Source organism: Macaca fascicularis, chromosome 1, assembly GCF_037993035.2.
Source record: "Macaca fascicularis isolate 582-1 chromosome 1, T2T-MFA8v1.1".
Taxonomy (NCBI): Eukaryota; Metazoa; Chordata; class Mammalia; order Primates; family Cercopithecidae; genus Macaca; species Macaca fascicularis.
The window spans coordinates 222,404,061-222,418,322 of record NC_088375.1 but is presented as its reverse complement, the minus strand read 5'-3'; the positions used below and the strand labels follow the sequence as shown (position 1 = coordinate 222,418,322).

Sequence of the window (14,262 nt, the reverse complement as noted above, 5' to 3'; positions counted from 1 at the left end):
AACAGAGGCTCTAAGAGATTAAGTAACTTGTCCAAGGTCATTCAGCTTGTAAATTGTGTAGCTGGATCTCAAATCCTAGCATTTTGACTCCAGTGTTCATGCTACTTTGTTAGTTTTTACCTTGTAGAATGTGATGAAAAGCTATCTGTCCGGCCAGGGGTAGCATGTAAATGAGTTTGTGGTACCCTGATGTGTCTGTTGCTCTGGAGGAGTTCTTGCCTGGTGGGAGTATATGTGATCCTGGCACGTCTAGCTGGAGTATAGGTGTAACTGAAAAGGAACGATACAGATTGTCTTAGAGAGGCAGCATAGAGCAGTTAAGCATGCTGACTCTGGAATCAGGCTGCAGAGATTCAGATGTTAGACCTACCGTCTAACTAGTTAATGTCACCGTGGGGAAGTTGCTTCACTCACCGAGGCTTAACTTCCTCATCTGTGAGGAGGGGTAGTTATAGTACGTATGTCACTGGATTGTTTGTAGCATTAAATGAGTTTTTTTCTTTTTCTTTTTCTTTTTTTTTTGAAACAGAGTTTCACTCTTGTCACCCAGGCTGGAGTGCAATGGTGCAATCTCGGCTCACTGCAACCTCTGCCTCCTGGGTTCAAGCAATTCTCCTGCTTCAGTTTCCTGAGTAGCTGGGATTACAGGCATGCGCCACCATGCCCAGCTAATTTTTGTATTTTTAGTAGAGACGGGGTTTCACCATGTTGGCCAGGCTCGTCTTGAACTCCGGACCTCAGGTGATGCACCTGCCTTGGCCTCCCAAAGTGCTTGGATTACAGGTGTGAGCCACCACGCCCGGCCTAAATGAGTTATTTTATGTAAGTCTTGTGAACCAATGTCTAGCACATAGTAAGTTCTTAATAAGTATTATGACTTCTAGTATATAATGGATTATATAGACTTTCATGATTGACCTGGAAGCCCAACTGCTGTTTACAAAATATTTCTAAAGAGAAAATATATTTAGAATTACTAGCAATCTGGCCAGGCACGGTAGCTCATGCCTGTAATCCCAACACTTTGGGAGGCCGAGGCAGGCAGATCACCTGAGGTCAGGCGTTTGAGACCAGCCTGGCCAACATGGTGAAACGCCATCTCTACTAAAAATACAAAAATTAGTCAGAGGTGATGGTGCACGCCTGTAATCCCAGCTACTCGGGAGCCTGAGGCAGGAGAATTCGCTTGAACCCAGGAGGAGAAGTTGTAGTGAGCTGAGATGGCGCCATTTCACTCCAGCCTGGAGAAGAGGAGCGAAACTCCATCTCAAAAAAAAAAAAAAAAAAAAAGAGAATTACTAGCCATCAATTAGCATAACCTTTGAATGCAACCAACTTAACACTTACATACAATCAGCTCATGGAAATTGGACATCATCAATATAGTACATTTTCCTTATCAACAATGGGGACAGGGAGGAAGGCCTCTGGTAAATTCTGATTGACAGTCAGATATTGAGTATATAGTATATTCTTTATGTAATTGCAGTCTTCTTTAAGGTAAGGGCACCGGACGGTCACCATCTGGAATGGCAGTGATCATGGCAGTATAGCTAGTGTAGGAGGCTGCCCAGCCATTTGTTTCTAATTTCTAAAAAAGGAAAAAAATTCGGTTATGAAAAGAATACATTTGTTAAAATGCACATTATTTGTAATTTTGGTTGTTTGGTTCAAGAGGTTAGCATATCTTACCCTAAAAACAACAAAGGATAGATAACCATGAAAGTTTGAATTAAGCATTTATATAATGTGGCAAATGTCTAAGTAAACTTCCTATATGAGAACTTATTTAGCCCTAGAGGAAGCTCTTGAAGTGAGGAGCTAGCTGTGGCCGCATATAATGGCTCTTTCTCTTTTTGCTTCTCCTTACTTAACAGGAACCAGGAAAGCGTTCTCAGCTATGGAGGATGACAGGAACAGGAATGCTGGCCCATGAGGGCTCCTCGGTTCCTCACAACCCCAATAAACCCTCAGCCGCCCGCTCCACCGAGGGGTCGGCCATCTTAGATATTGCTGGTCTCGCTGCAGTGACTGACAACAGGTAATTTTCTAGGCAACTTTTGATTTAAGCTCATTGCTTTCAAATTCAGACTTGGAGGAAATCTACACCAAAAACCAAGAGTTCTATAAATGAAGTAAAAATGTATATTTTTTTCAATGACAAAAGCCTGTCATATTCCCAAATAGGAGTATTGGGCTTTCCCTTTAATTTTTTTAAGCTATGATGACAATACCCATGCAGATGTTAAGAAACTTCAACCAATAAAATGAGTATAATGTGAAAAGTGAGTATTTCTTCCACCCAAATTCCAGTCCATCCTTATTCTGAGGAAGTAGTTTCTTTTTTACATCTTTCTAATAACTTTGTTAAATCCTTCAAAAGCAGAAATTAAGAGAATAATCAGATGTATTTTTATGAATAAATCCTTGGATTCAAATTAGCTCTTTAAGTTTGAGTAAGTTACTTTATTTGCCTATGCCTTAGTTTCTCCATAAAAATCAGTGTGTTTTCAGTTAATACCTTATTTCCAGAAAAACTTTAGTTGACTTACAAGTTAAAACAGAAAAGAGTTTAGAACTACAATAGAAAAAAGACTATTGGAAAGATTTTACATATATTTAGCAGTTGTTCCTTCCATACTACATGATAAGTTGCCATTTTGAGAAGGCGAGAAGCTATATTATTGTGTGTTATGAAATCTTTAATGTCTTACTTTGTGTCCCCTCTTCATGTTTTTCCATTTTGCTTTATTCCTCTTTTCTTATCAAGAGATACCTAACTACCCTAGGATTCAAGCTAACTACCCATTCGATTTTAAGGGTGGAGGGTATTAGAAGGAAGAAGAGCAAAACCGTCATCCTCATGTTCCCTTCAGGTGTGAAACAGGTGACTCAGAGGGTTCATGGTTCATTGTACATTCCGTTTTCCAGATACGAGCCACTGATGCTGAGAAAGCCTGACCGCAGGCGAAGCACAACTCAGACGTGGAGTTTCCGAGAGGGAAAACTGACCTGTGGGTTACATGGGTTGGTCGTCCAGGTCAGTTGTTTTTGATCCCCAATCGCAGCAAGCAGTGGTTGAGCCTTCTTTGAAACAAAGTCTCTACTGAGTTATACATGATGACTTGTTCAACGGGAAAACGAATTACAGAGCAATACTTACTCTATTCCATTTTAGTTAAAAGGAAGTCAGAGTTTTGTTGTGCATTTGTATATGTTTACGTGGGAAAAGTTCTTGGAGATGGTATGCAATACATGTGTTAAGAGTGATTGCCCTGGATGATAAGATATTTTTTTCATGGCTTACCTGGACTTTTTCTTTGATGACATATATTACCTATGTAATTTTAAAAAGAAAAAAAGTGTAACTAAAAGTCAGCACTAAGTTAGATGAATTAGATTTAGACCTGTGAAGTTAATGGCATAGCTGCAAGTCCTCTGTAAAGGGTTATATGGCCTGGTGAGCATTCGTCAGGCATCTACATGCTCTTGATTCTGTTCATTTTGGCCTAAATAAGCATTGATTTGCTGTAGCAAATGTCAGAATGAAGATTACCGGACAGTTTCCTCTGTCGTCTCCTCAGCCAGTCTACCTCATGATAAACTCCCAGCTACTTTCTAAGCAAATATGTGTTTGGCAAATTACCAAGGGTTTGGATTTTCTGCCCCTTCTGGCCTCGGGGTGGGAATGAGAACAGGGGTCTGAGAAGTAGGAAGGTGTCTAGGAGGTCTGGGCATACAGTAGAATAGCACCTGCAATTGTGTGTGCAGTTCAGTCCAGCCTGGGATTTTACGCAAAAGGGAAACAGGAGACTATCAGACCCTTGATAGAGAGCTCTGAGTACTTAAGATTGTACTCCAGGGCAGTTTGCAAAAACTGTAAGGAGCCTCTGACTGCTTTTGGTGAGATTTATTTTCTTTATCTCTATCGCCCTGAGCTTTTTTCATCAAAGACAAGCTGCTTACTTATATGTAGCACACATCTGGAATGGATTTGTGATTTTCAATTAGCAACACAATTCAAACTTCTAGAGGCAAAGAGGGCTTGTTATAATTGGTGGGTTTCATGTCTGACCCTGACTTCACTTCTAGTTTGTTTCTAAAGCCCATGTAATTCCAGTGCTCTTGGAGCATTTTCTTCCTTAAAATCTCTTTTTGGTGTTTGTTGTTTTGTGAATCTATTTCATCATTTCCCTGCTTGTTAGTGACTGTATAATAACAGTATTCAGCAGAGCAGAATGTGTTTTGGTTAGGGAAGTAAGCTTGTTTCAATCTTATTACGCTGAATAAAGTTCATTGAAGACATTAAAACATTTTCTGACACTGCTCTTATTAGGTTGTATATGTTCTTTCTTTCTAAACTTATGATAGCTATAAAAAGCTTTCTTTGTGTTGAAACCTGTACTATAAACCCTGCTCAAAGTTTGCTTTTCATGAGTCAGTATTTAAAAGTTAACAAAGGGGATTTAGACACACTTTGCCATTGTCTTCTCTAGCCTTGTATTTGCTTTCCCACAGCCATCATCCTGTAGACTCGATTTACTTGGGGCATGTAGCGAGAAGGTGTTTTCCTCCAAAGGCCTTGTTAAAGCAAACTAAATATGGCCTGAGAAGGACTCCGTACTTCTATAATTGAATCCCTGTGGACGAACTGTAACCTAGCGTAATCGGCAGGCAAGATTGAAATCCTAACTTAGGAGTATGTGCCTGTAACAATAGCTGAGCCTTGGCCAGTCACAGCAGCGATACTTCCACTACTCATAGACAGCTGAGTGTTCAGACTGTGCTCAAATAAGGCAAACGCCAACCTGTAACCAATCCAGCTGTTTACTTCCAATTTCTGTACATCACTTCCCTTTCTTTGTCTATAAATTTGTTCTGACCACGAGGCATCCCTGGAGTCTCTCTGAATCTGCTGTGATTCTGGAGGCTGCCTGATTTGCAAATTGTTCATTACTCAATTAAACTCCTTTAAATTTAATTTGGCTGAAGTTTTCCTTCCTTCCTTCCTTCCTTCCTTCCTTCCTTCCTTCCTTCCTTCCTCCCTCCCTCCCTCCCTCCCTCCCTCCTTCCCTCCCCCCTTCCCTCCTTCCCTCCCCCCTTCCCTCCTTCCCTCCCCCCTTCCCTCCTTCCCTCCCTGCTTGCCTTCCCGCTTCCCTCCCTTTCTTGACGGACTCTTGCTCTGTTGCCCAGGCTGGAGTGCAGTGGCACAATCTTGGCTCACTGCAACCTCCACCTCCCGGGTTCAAGCGATTCTCCTGCCTCAGCCTCCTGAGTAGCTGGGATTATGCCTGGCTAATTTTTGTATTTTTAGTAGAGATAGGGTTTCACCACGTTGACCATGCTGGTCTCAAACTCCTGACCTCAGGCGATCCACCCGCCTCGGCCTCCCAAAGTGCTGGGATTACAGGCTGAGTCACCTCTCCTGGCTTGAAGTTTTTATTTTAACAGCCTGGATAACTGGGTATCAGGTGACATTCTCAACTCTGTATTCCATTCTAGAAGAAACACCGTCTTTTGAGTATTTGGTTTGGTTGTCCAGCCACAGGCCTGTTTGGGGAGGTTTTCAACTCGAGAATTTTCCTCTTGCTGGAAAGCTGAATGATTATAATAATTATTTTCTATTTTCAGAATATTTCAGATTTTTAAGCAAACCCTAGTAGGAATACTCAAAGAAACAGCTAGTTTTGACTACTTTTTTAGAAGTTTATTTTAATGACAAGAAGTTAGTATCAGTAAAAGGCAGAATTAAACTGATCTACTATGCATGAAATTATCTTATTCATAATTACCCAAATTTATGAGCATAACTTTTAATCTTACTCAAGTAATCCTACTGTTTTTCATCATCTGCAAAGCTGAACAAATAGTAAAGTCTTTGTTGCAAATTGATCATGACCCTCTAGAGGAGAATGTAAATTTAGGAACTTGTTTGAAATGATGTGTGAAATTGTCAAAGTCAGTGCCTCTGTCTTTTCTCACATGTCTCCACTCCACTGTCTTTTAGGCCAAAGGAGGACTTTCTGGTTTGTTTGATGGAGCTGAAGTTGTTCTTGGTCCTGACACTTCCATGGAGCTTTTGGGGCCAGTTCCACCTGAACAACAATTTATTAATCAAAAAATGAGACCTGGTTCTGGAATGTTATCCATCAGAGTCATCCCAGATGGACCAACTAGAGCACTCCAGGTGATAATTTGTCATAAGAGTGGATGCGAAACTCTGTACTTCCCCCACCCCCAATGGTTACTCATTTAACAAATACGTATTGAACTTGTTTATGCCAGTTATGAGGATATGGTCTCTTCGTCTGTAAAATGGGGATAGGATCTACCTCACAAAGTTGTTATAAGAACTAAAGTACAAGAAAAAAATAAGTGGAAAGTATAAGCAAAGTATCAATGAAATGTGTGGTAATCTAAAAAACCATAAGGTTTAAACAAGATAATGTTAACAACAGTGCATATTAATAGTGTCGTTAATCATTAGTAACACAATATCTTAATAACATTAACAACAAGAAGATAACAACAATCCTTAATCATATAATTAAAATGTTGTGGTAATGAGAGTAGGAATGGAGGGTGTATGGAAAGGATTTGTATTCCCAGATTTGGAGGGTGGGGAGCTTCCTAAGAGAAGTAATACTTAAGCTGAGACCTAGAGGTTAACTGAAAGGAATTAGCCAAATAGAAAGGTACAGGTGGAGGGGCTGTGCCTCCAGTAATGAGTGTGTTCATCAACAGGTATTTATTGAGCAGCTACTTGAGCCAGCATAGGTCTAGGTACTGAACTATTTACCAGTGAACGGATAAAACTCCCTGCCTTCTTGGAGCTTACATTCTAGTGGGGATGGGCGATCATTGACCAATAAACATAGGAAGTAAATGACATACTGTTTGGGAAGTTGACTAGTGAAGGCCTACAGGTAGCAGAGTGATCCTCAGCCCAAGTGGCACACAGAATGTGGTAAGAAAGAAGCCTGGAGATAGAAGCAGGGGTCAGATCAGAAAAGGTCAGAGATACATACTAAAGAATTTGTGGTTTTTCTAAGGCAACAAGGAGTCAGGGAATGGCATGATTAGAAAATCGTTTTAGATCACTTCCTCTGGCTGCAAGGTAGAGAACCAGAGTGGGGCAAGACTGGAGATAGAGAAAGTCCAGATAGGAGGCTCTTGCAGTAACGTCAATGAAAGGTTATGGTGGCCTGAACTGGAAGAAGTGGCAGGGGTCGACATGAGGAGGCTGGAGAGAAATGAATAGAAATGAAAGCTTACTTAGGAGTAGAGCAGGCAGATTTCATGACTGAATGTGGGAATGAGGGAGAGGAAGGAGTCAGTAATGGCCTCTAAGGTTCTGATTGGGCAACTCACAGGATGATAATCCAGATCGCTAAGGGATGAACATGGAGCAGACTTTCAGAGGAAGGGAGGAGTTAGGTTTTGAACTTGTTAAGGTGACTGTATGATATCTATGTGAAGATGTCCACGAGTCATTGTAACTACGGCTCTGAAACCCAGGGGAGAGATCTGTGATGGGGATAAGGGTTTATCAGGTCATAGCGTAATCAGAACAAAGGAAAAAAAAGATGTTGAAATATAACAATGAGCTGTCTGAGATAGTGCATCACAATTCACAATACCACTTTTTATTTATTTATTTAGCTGTGTCACTCTCTTTCGCCTAGGCTGGAGGGCAGTGGCAAAATCATAGCTCACTAAAGCCTTGAACTCCTGGGCTCAGGTGATCCTCCCGCCTCAGCCTCCCAAGTAGCTGGAACTACAAGTGCATGCCACCATGCTTAGCTAATTACTTTTCATTTTTTGTGGAGATAGGGTCTTGCTATGTTGCCCAGGCTGGTCTTGAACTTCTGGGATCAAGTGATCTTCCCACCTTAGCCTTGCAAGTAGCTTGGACTACAGGTGTGTGCCACTGTGCTCACTCACAACACTACTTTATAAAGCAATCTTAAGGCAAAAATGAATGCAGTGATCCTGAGGTTTGCATATTTTGACTTAAGTTGTAATTTGGGATCATCTGCAGATATCTAACCCCACTACGTGAGGCTGTCAAGATGTATAGCTTGAGTTTGCCATGCAGACTTAAAACCAAATTTGCTTCTTTATTACACAGATCTTGCCTTTGGAAACCATTCACTTCCATATGAATCTTGATTATATAATGACTTTTGACCCACACAATTGTCCTGGGTTAGAATAGTTTCAATAAGGAAGAGTGAATCATCTTCATGTCGTGTTTTATTTGACTTCAGATAACAGATTTCTGCCAATGGAAAAGCAACCGTTCATATGAAGTGGATGAACTTCCTGTCACCGAACAAGAGCTGCAGAAATTAAAGAATCCAGATACAGAGCAGGAATTGGAAGTAAGGTCTAAATATTGTAAATTTATTTCTTTGATCATCAGTTTTTTAGAATTTTGCTTGGTGGTAGTTTAGACCTTCCATTTTCTTTCTATCCTGTATGATTCTAAATATGAGTTATGCTTCACAGTGTTTACTGTTTATCAGTGAATGTGAATGTGTTATGTAAATGACAACAAAGTTTATGTGGAATCAGAATGTAGCAAGCATTGCTAAACTATTATTACAATAAAGGAAGCTAAACTGTTTGAATTTCAGTGAGATTTAAGACAAACAATTTTTTGTTTTTTGCTTCGGCCATCTCTGACATCTTCCTTTTGTTTTCTATGTTTGGGATTGGAGAGTGACAAGTTTGAAAAGGAAGATGAGATGAACATGAAAAAGTATATTTATTTGATGTTTATTCAGTGATTTTTGAAAAAATCAAATGCCTCTGTGTAAAACGCTGTGTTGGATGTTATGGAAGTGTAGTGGATAACAAATTAGGAGCTTTCATGCCAAATAAGGTGAAAGATTCCCAAATAGTTAGATTTCTATAATGAAATGCAGAATGTCATTGGTCCTTTGATAGGGGTATCATCATATACTCTGGAGTTCTCATTGGAGTAAAGGGTATGCCTAGAAAGCAAGGCTTCCAGTGAATGATGGCATTTGAGCCATCCAGGTAAATAATAGAACTCCCCTAAGTAGTTTTTATCTGCTGAGAGGAAGGGAGTAGACGAATGTAAAATGCTTTATTTTCTTATACTCTCCTGGATACTAAGAGCTGTGTTTTAAACAATCAAGGTGCCGTATTTTGGTTTCCTTTCAGGTGCTTGTGAGGTTAGAAGGTGGAATTGGGTTGTCCTTAATTAATAAAGTCCCAGAAGAACTGGTCTTTGCAAGTCTTACAGGAATCAGTGTGCACTATACACAGCTGGCAACTAGCCACATGCTTGAACTCAGCATACAGGATGTCCAGGTAAGGGGGAAGTTCCAGAGCTGTTAGTCACCTTGTTTTCATGCTGACCACCCAACCAGATCTAATGTTTGATGTTCTAAGAACTTTAATGTTTTGGAGGAAGTATCTTGTGGCCTTCAAAAAATCATTCTATGAAATAGTTGTTTCTACCTACATTCGTCTCATTAACTTTTCTCCATACAGCAGAATTCCGCATATATTAGAGGTAACTTGGTCAAGGTGGCATGGAGGAAGGTGACCCATGGTTCACCAGCTTGCCAGTAGAAAAACCGACAGGAAGTCATCTAACCATCATTCAGAGGAATTGAGGTCCGTCATAGGGAGAACAAACTAAAGAACTGGTCTTTGCTTTCAGTCAAGATGGAGTAACAGGAACTAAATTTCCCCTCCACCTGAAACAGCCCCAGAATCCAGATAAATAAGAAGATAACAGTATTGAGACACTGGACATCAGACAGTGAAGGATAGTGCTCTGAGAGGTGGGAAACAAAACAGCTGAGCCCCGTGATTGCCTTTTCTTACCAATTTGAGAAAGTTTCCAGGGAGGGGAGACCAAGCAAGTACCCAGCACAGTGGAGAAGTTGCAAAAACAGAGCCAGAGTCTAGAGAGACCAAGGTATCTGTAGTTATAGGATGGTACACTTGGGCATAGAGAGCTGCACTGAAAAACTCTGAAGATCTATAGAGGGTCCCTCTTGAGTATTTAGCAGAGTATTAGTCAGTGATGTATGTGAGGAAACTACCCATTTGAAAGGATCAGAGGGAACAGTGCCTGCTGCCCACACAGGGCTAGGAATAGTGCTTGTGCCCACCAACTGGACTGGAAAAACTAAGAATTTATGAGACACTGGGAAGAGTCTCAGGAAGGCCTTGCCTTCATGATTAGCCCTAAACTGAGCACTGCTCTAGACCTGCCTAAGAAATCATGAAAGGAAGATCTGAAAGAATCAACCTCTTCCCAAGGAAAGTAACCATATCCTTGAATAAAGCTCAAGAAGATTTACTGGAATACAACAATGTAGCACCCAACTAGGTAAAATTCACGATATCTGATATCCTATCAAAAATCACCAGGTGTGCAAAGGACTAGGAAAACTTTCTATATAATGAGGTGACTAATTGGTCAAAACTGATCCACAACTCGCACAGATGGTAGAATTTTTGCAGGACATTAAAAATGTTAATATAACTGTCTTCTCTCTGTTCAAAAGGTAAGTAGCGATATGGAAGACATAAACTAAAGCTTGTAGAGATTAAAATGTAATGAAAACTACACTGGATGGAATATAGCACACAACTGTGAAGGAAACTATACCAAGGCACATCATAATCAAATTACTCAAAACCAGTGTTAAAGCAAAGGAACAAGAAAAAAAGACGTGTTATGTGCAAAGGAATAAAGATAAGAATGACAACAGATTTCTCGTTGGGAACAGTGGGAGTGGGAAGACAATGAGTAACATCTTTAAAGTACTGAAAGGTATCAGCAGACCCATGCCTGCCATCAGGCAGAAGGAAAAAAAATAGTATCAGGTGAAAATCTGTTCTACACGAAGTAATGAATACCAGAAATGATAACTATCTGGGTAAATATATAAGATTATTTTCCTCTTATTTAAAGTAAGAGTGAGATTCTTAACAATAGCATAAAGGCTGAAGGGGAGAAATGAAAGTCTATTACTGTAATCTTATACATGATGTGGGTATGATATCACTTGAATGTAGACTTATAAAGATAAACAGCACAAAACTCTTAAAGCAACCACCAAAATAACAAAGAGTTGTAACTAATAATTCAACAAAGGAGATAAAATGAAATCAGGCCAGACGAGGTGGCTATGCCTGTAATTGCAGCACTTTGGGAAGCTGAGGCGGGTGGATCACTTGAGGGCAGGAGTTTGGGACCAGCCTGGCCAACATGGTGAAACCCCATCTCTACTAAAAATACAAAATTAGCCAGGTGTGGTGGCATGCACTTGTAATCCCAGTTACTCGGGAGGCTGAGGCAGGAGAATTGCTTGAAACTAGGAGGTGGAGGTTGCATTGAGCCAAGATTGTGCCACTGCACTCCAGCGTAGGTGACAGATGGAGACTGCGTCTCAGGAAAAATAATAATAATAATAAATAATCCAAGAGAAGGCAGAAAACAGAAAGCAGGGAACGGAATAGATGGGACAAAAAAAAAGTAAAATGCAAGATGGTAGACTCAAACCTAATGGTATCAATTAACTAAATTTAAATGTTGTAAACACCATAATCAAAAGGCAGAGATTATCAAATTGTATAAAAAAGCATGAACCAATTATATGTTGTCTACAAGAAACACACATTAAGGATAAAGACACAAATAGGTTAAAAGGAAAGAAGATGGAAAAAGATATACCATGTTGACACTTGTCATAGGAAGTGGGAATGACTAGATTAACATCAGACGGAATAGATTTCAAAGCAAAGAATATTACCAGTGTAGTCGGTGTAGTATTTGAGGGACAGAACTAAAAGGAGAGAGAGAGAGATATATATATATATGTTTGTTAAGTGTTAACTTACATGATCACAAGTTCCCACAATAGGCTGTCTGCAAGGTGAGGAGCAAGGAGAGCCAGTCCCAAAGCTGAAGAACTTGCAGTCTGTTGTTCGAGGGCAGAAAGCATCCAGCATGGGAGAATGATGTAGGCTGGGAGGCTAGGCCCATCTCACGTGTTTCTGCCTGCTTTATATTTGCTGGCAGCTGATTAGATTGCACCTACCAGTTTAAGGGTGGATCTGCCTTTCCCAACCCACTGACTCAAATGTTAATCTTTTTTGGCAACACCCTCACAGACCCACCCAGGATCAATACTTTGTATCCTTCAGTCCAATCAAGTTGACACTCAGTATTAACCATCACAAGTCCACCCCTTGTCAGCTGCTGAGATCATACATAATCTTCAAATAAAGACAATAATAAAGTCATAATGACACCTAACATAATGCAACTATCCTTCATACAGCTGGAAACACCCCAATCCCCAACCCAAATACTATTACATAAAGTTAACGATGCTTGAATGCTGATATGAAGTCAATAAATCTTATGTCATGTGATGAAGGAGAAAGGAAATAAAATGAAGACTTTTTTTTTAGTACAGGTGTATACATGCACAAACATGTTTTTAACAAAAGAAGGAGGAAATACTCATGACAATTGCAGTCCTTGTTTCTGCAGCTGGGCATGTGGTCATAGCTGGTATTGATGACTACCTTCTTCTGCTACCCATTCTGTCTTCCCTTTACCTTCAGCAAGCACCACAGCAGGTCATGGTTTTGTAGGAGTTTTTTCCTGGCGGAGTGACCCAAACCTTCATTCCTGAGGGGTCTGGACCATTTGTAGTCCTGCCTGGATTGGGCTATTGTAGTGTCCCATTGCCTTAATCACAGGGCCTGGTAATACTAAGAGATGCCCTAATGGATCTCCTGTATTCCATGCATAACCTTCCTGACCTCCATTGTGGAGTGGTAGACTGATTTCATCTTGATAGTCCGGGTCAGTCACCCCAGCCAACACTGTAACTCCCTTCTTAGCCTCTTGACTTAAAGTTAGGAGGAGCCCAAAGTGTCCGGGTAGCAATCTTAACTTCCAGTTTAATGGAATTGTTATTGTGTCTCCTGGTGGCAGTGTTCCTCCCTCTGGAACTAAGACTTCTAGGCCAGCAGAACATAATGTTGCAGGAATAGGAAGCAGAAATTTTGCTAGTGGATTATTAGGGGTGATGGTGAATGGTGCCACTTCCACTTCCAGCCCTTGATTCCTGGACCTGTGAATCTTGGCCATGGGAGAAACAGTACCATATATTGGATGTTGATTCAGAGCATACATAGCTTTCTGGAGAACTTTGCCCCAGCTGTTGTCATCATCTTGTTGGCATTGTAATTGTGATTTCAAAAGGCCATCTCACCATTCTGTCAATCCAGCTGCTTCAGGATGATGAGGAACATGGTAAGACCAGTGAATTCCATGAGCATGAGCCCACTGCCACACTTCTTTAGCCAAAAAGTGAGTGCCTTGGTCAGAGGCAATGCTGTATGGAATCCCACGATGGTGGATAAGGCTTTCCGTGAGTCCACAGATGGTAGTCTTAGCAGAAGCATCGCATGCAGGATAGGCAAACCCATATCTGGAGTAGGCGTCTATTCCAGTGAGGACAAACTCTGCCCTTTCCATGATGGGAGAGGTACAATATAATCAACCTGCCACCAGGTAGCTGGCTGATCACCCAGAAGAATGGTGCCATATCGAGGGCACCATGTTGGTCTCGACTGCTGGCAAATTGGGCATTCAGCACTGGCCGTAGACAGGTCAGCCTTGGTGAGTGGAAGTCCATGTTGCTGAGCCCATGCATAACCTCCATCCCTGCCACCATGGCTACTTTGTTCATGGTCCCATTGGGTGATGGCAGGAGTGACTGGGGAAAGAGGCCAAGTGGTGTCCACAGAACAGGTCATCCTATCCACTTGGTTGTTAAAATCCTTCTCTGCTGAGGTCACCCATTGGTGAGCACTCACATGGTATACAAATATCTTCAGTTTTTGACCACTCAGAGAGGTCCATCCACATACCTCTTCCCCAAATGTCTTTGTCACTAGTTTTCTAATCATGCTGCTTCTAAGTCCCTGACGATCCATCCAGCCAAACCATTGGCTACAGCCCATGAATCAGTATATAATCACACATTTGGCCATTTCTCCTTCCATGCAAAGTGTGTAACAAGGTGCATTGCTCGAAGTTCTGCTCACTGGGAAGATTTCCCTTCACTTCTGTCCTTCAGGGATGTCCTAGAAAGGGGCTTTAGTGCTGCAGCTGTCCATTTTCACATGGTGCCTGCATATCATGCAGAACCATCTGTGAACCAGACCCTAGTCTTCTCTTCCTCTGTCAAC

At 41.1% G+C, this 14,262-nt stretch overlaps 1 protein-coding gene across 6 annotated transcripts in view; it reads left to right on the top strand.

The window, feature by feature from the left end:
* Nucleotides 1-14,262, top strand: part of VPS13D (vacuolar protein sorting 13 homolog D) — a 284,031-nt gene that overhangs the window by 150,600 nt on the left and 119,169 nt on the right. For all 6 annotated transcript variants that reach the window (XR_012425938.1, XM_045380426.2, XM_045380422.2 and 3 more), the window contains 5 exons: nucleotides 1,878-2,041; nucleotides 2,932-3,040; nucleotides 6,008-6,187; nucleotides 8,271-8,384; nucleotides 9,193-9,342. Coding sequence is in view for 5 of the 6 variants with exons in the window: in XM_045380426.2 (XP_045236361.2) it covers nucleotides 1,878-2,041; nucleotides 2,932-3,040; nucleotides 6,008-6,187; nucleotides 8,271-8,384; nucleotides 9,193-9,342 (717 nt within the window). In the remaining variant the exon portion in view is untranslated. The remainder of the gene's footprint in view (nucleotides 1-1,877; nucleotides 2,042-2,931; nucleotides 3,041-6,007; nucleotides 6,188-8,270; nucleotides 8,385-9,192; nucleotides 9,343-14,262) is intronic.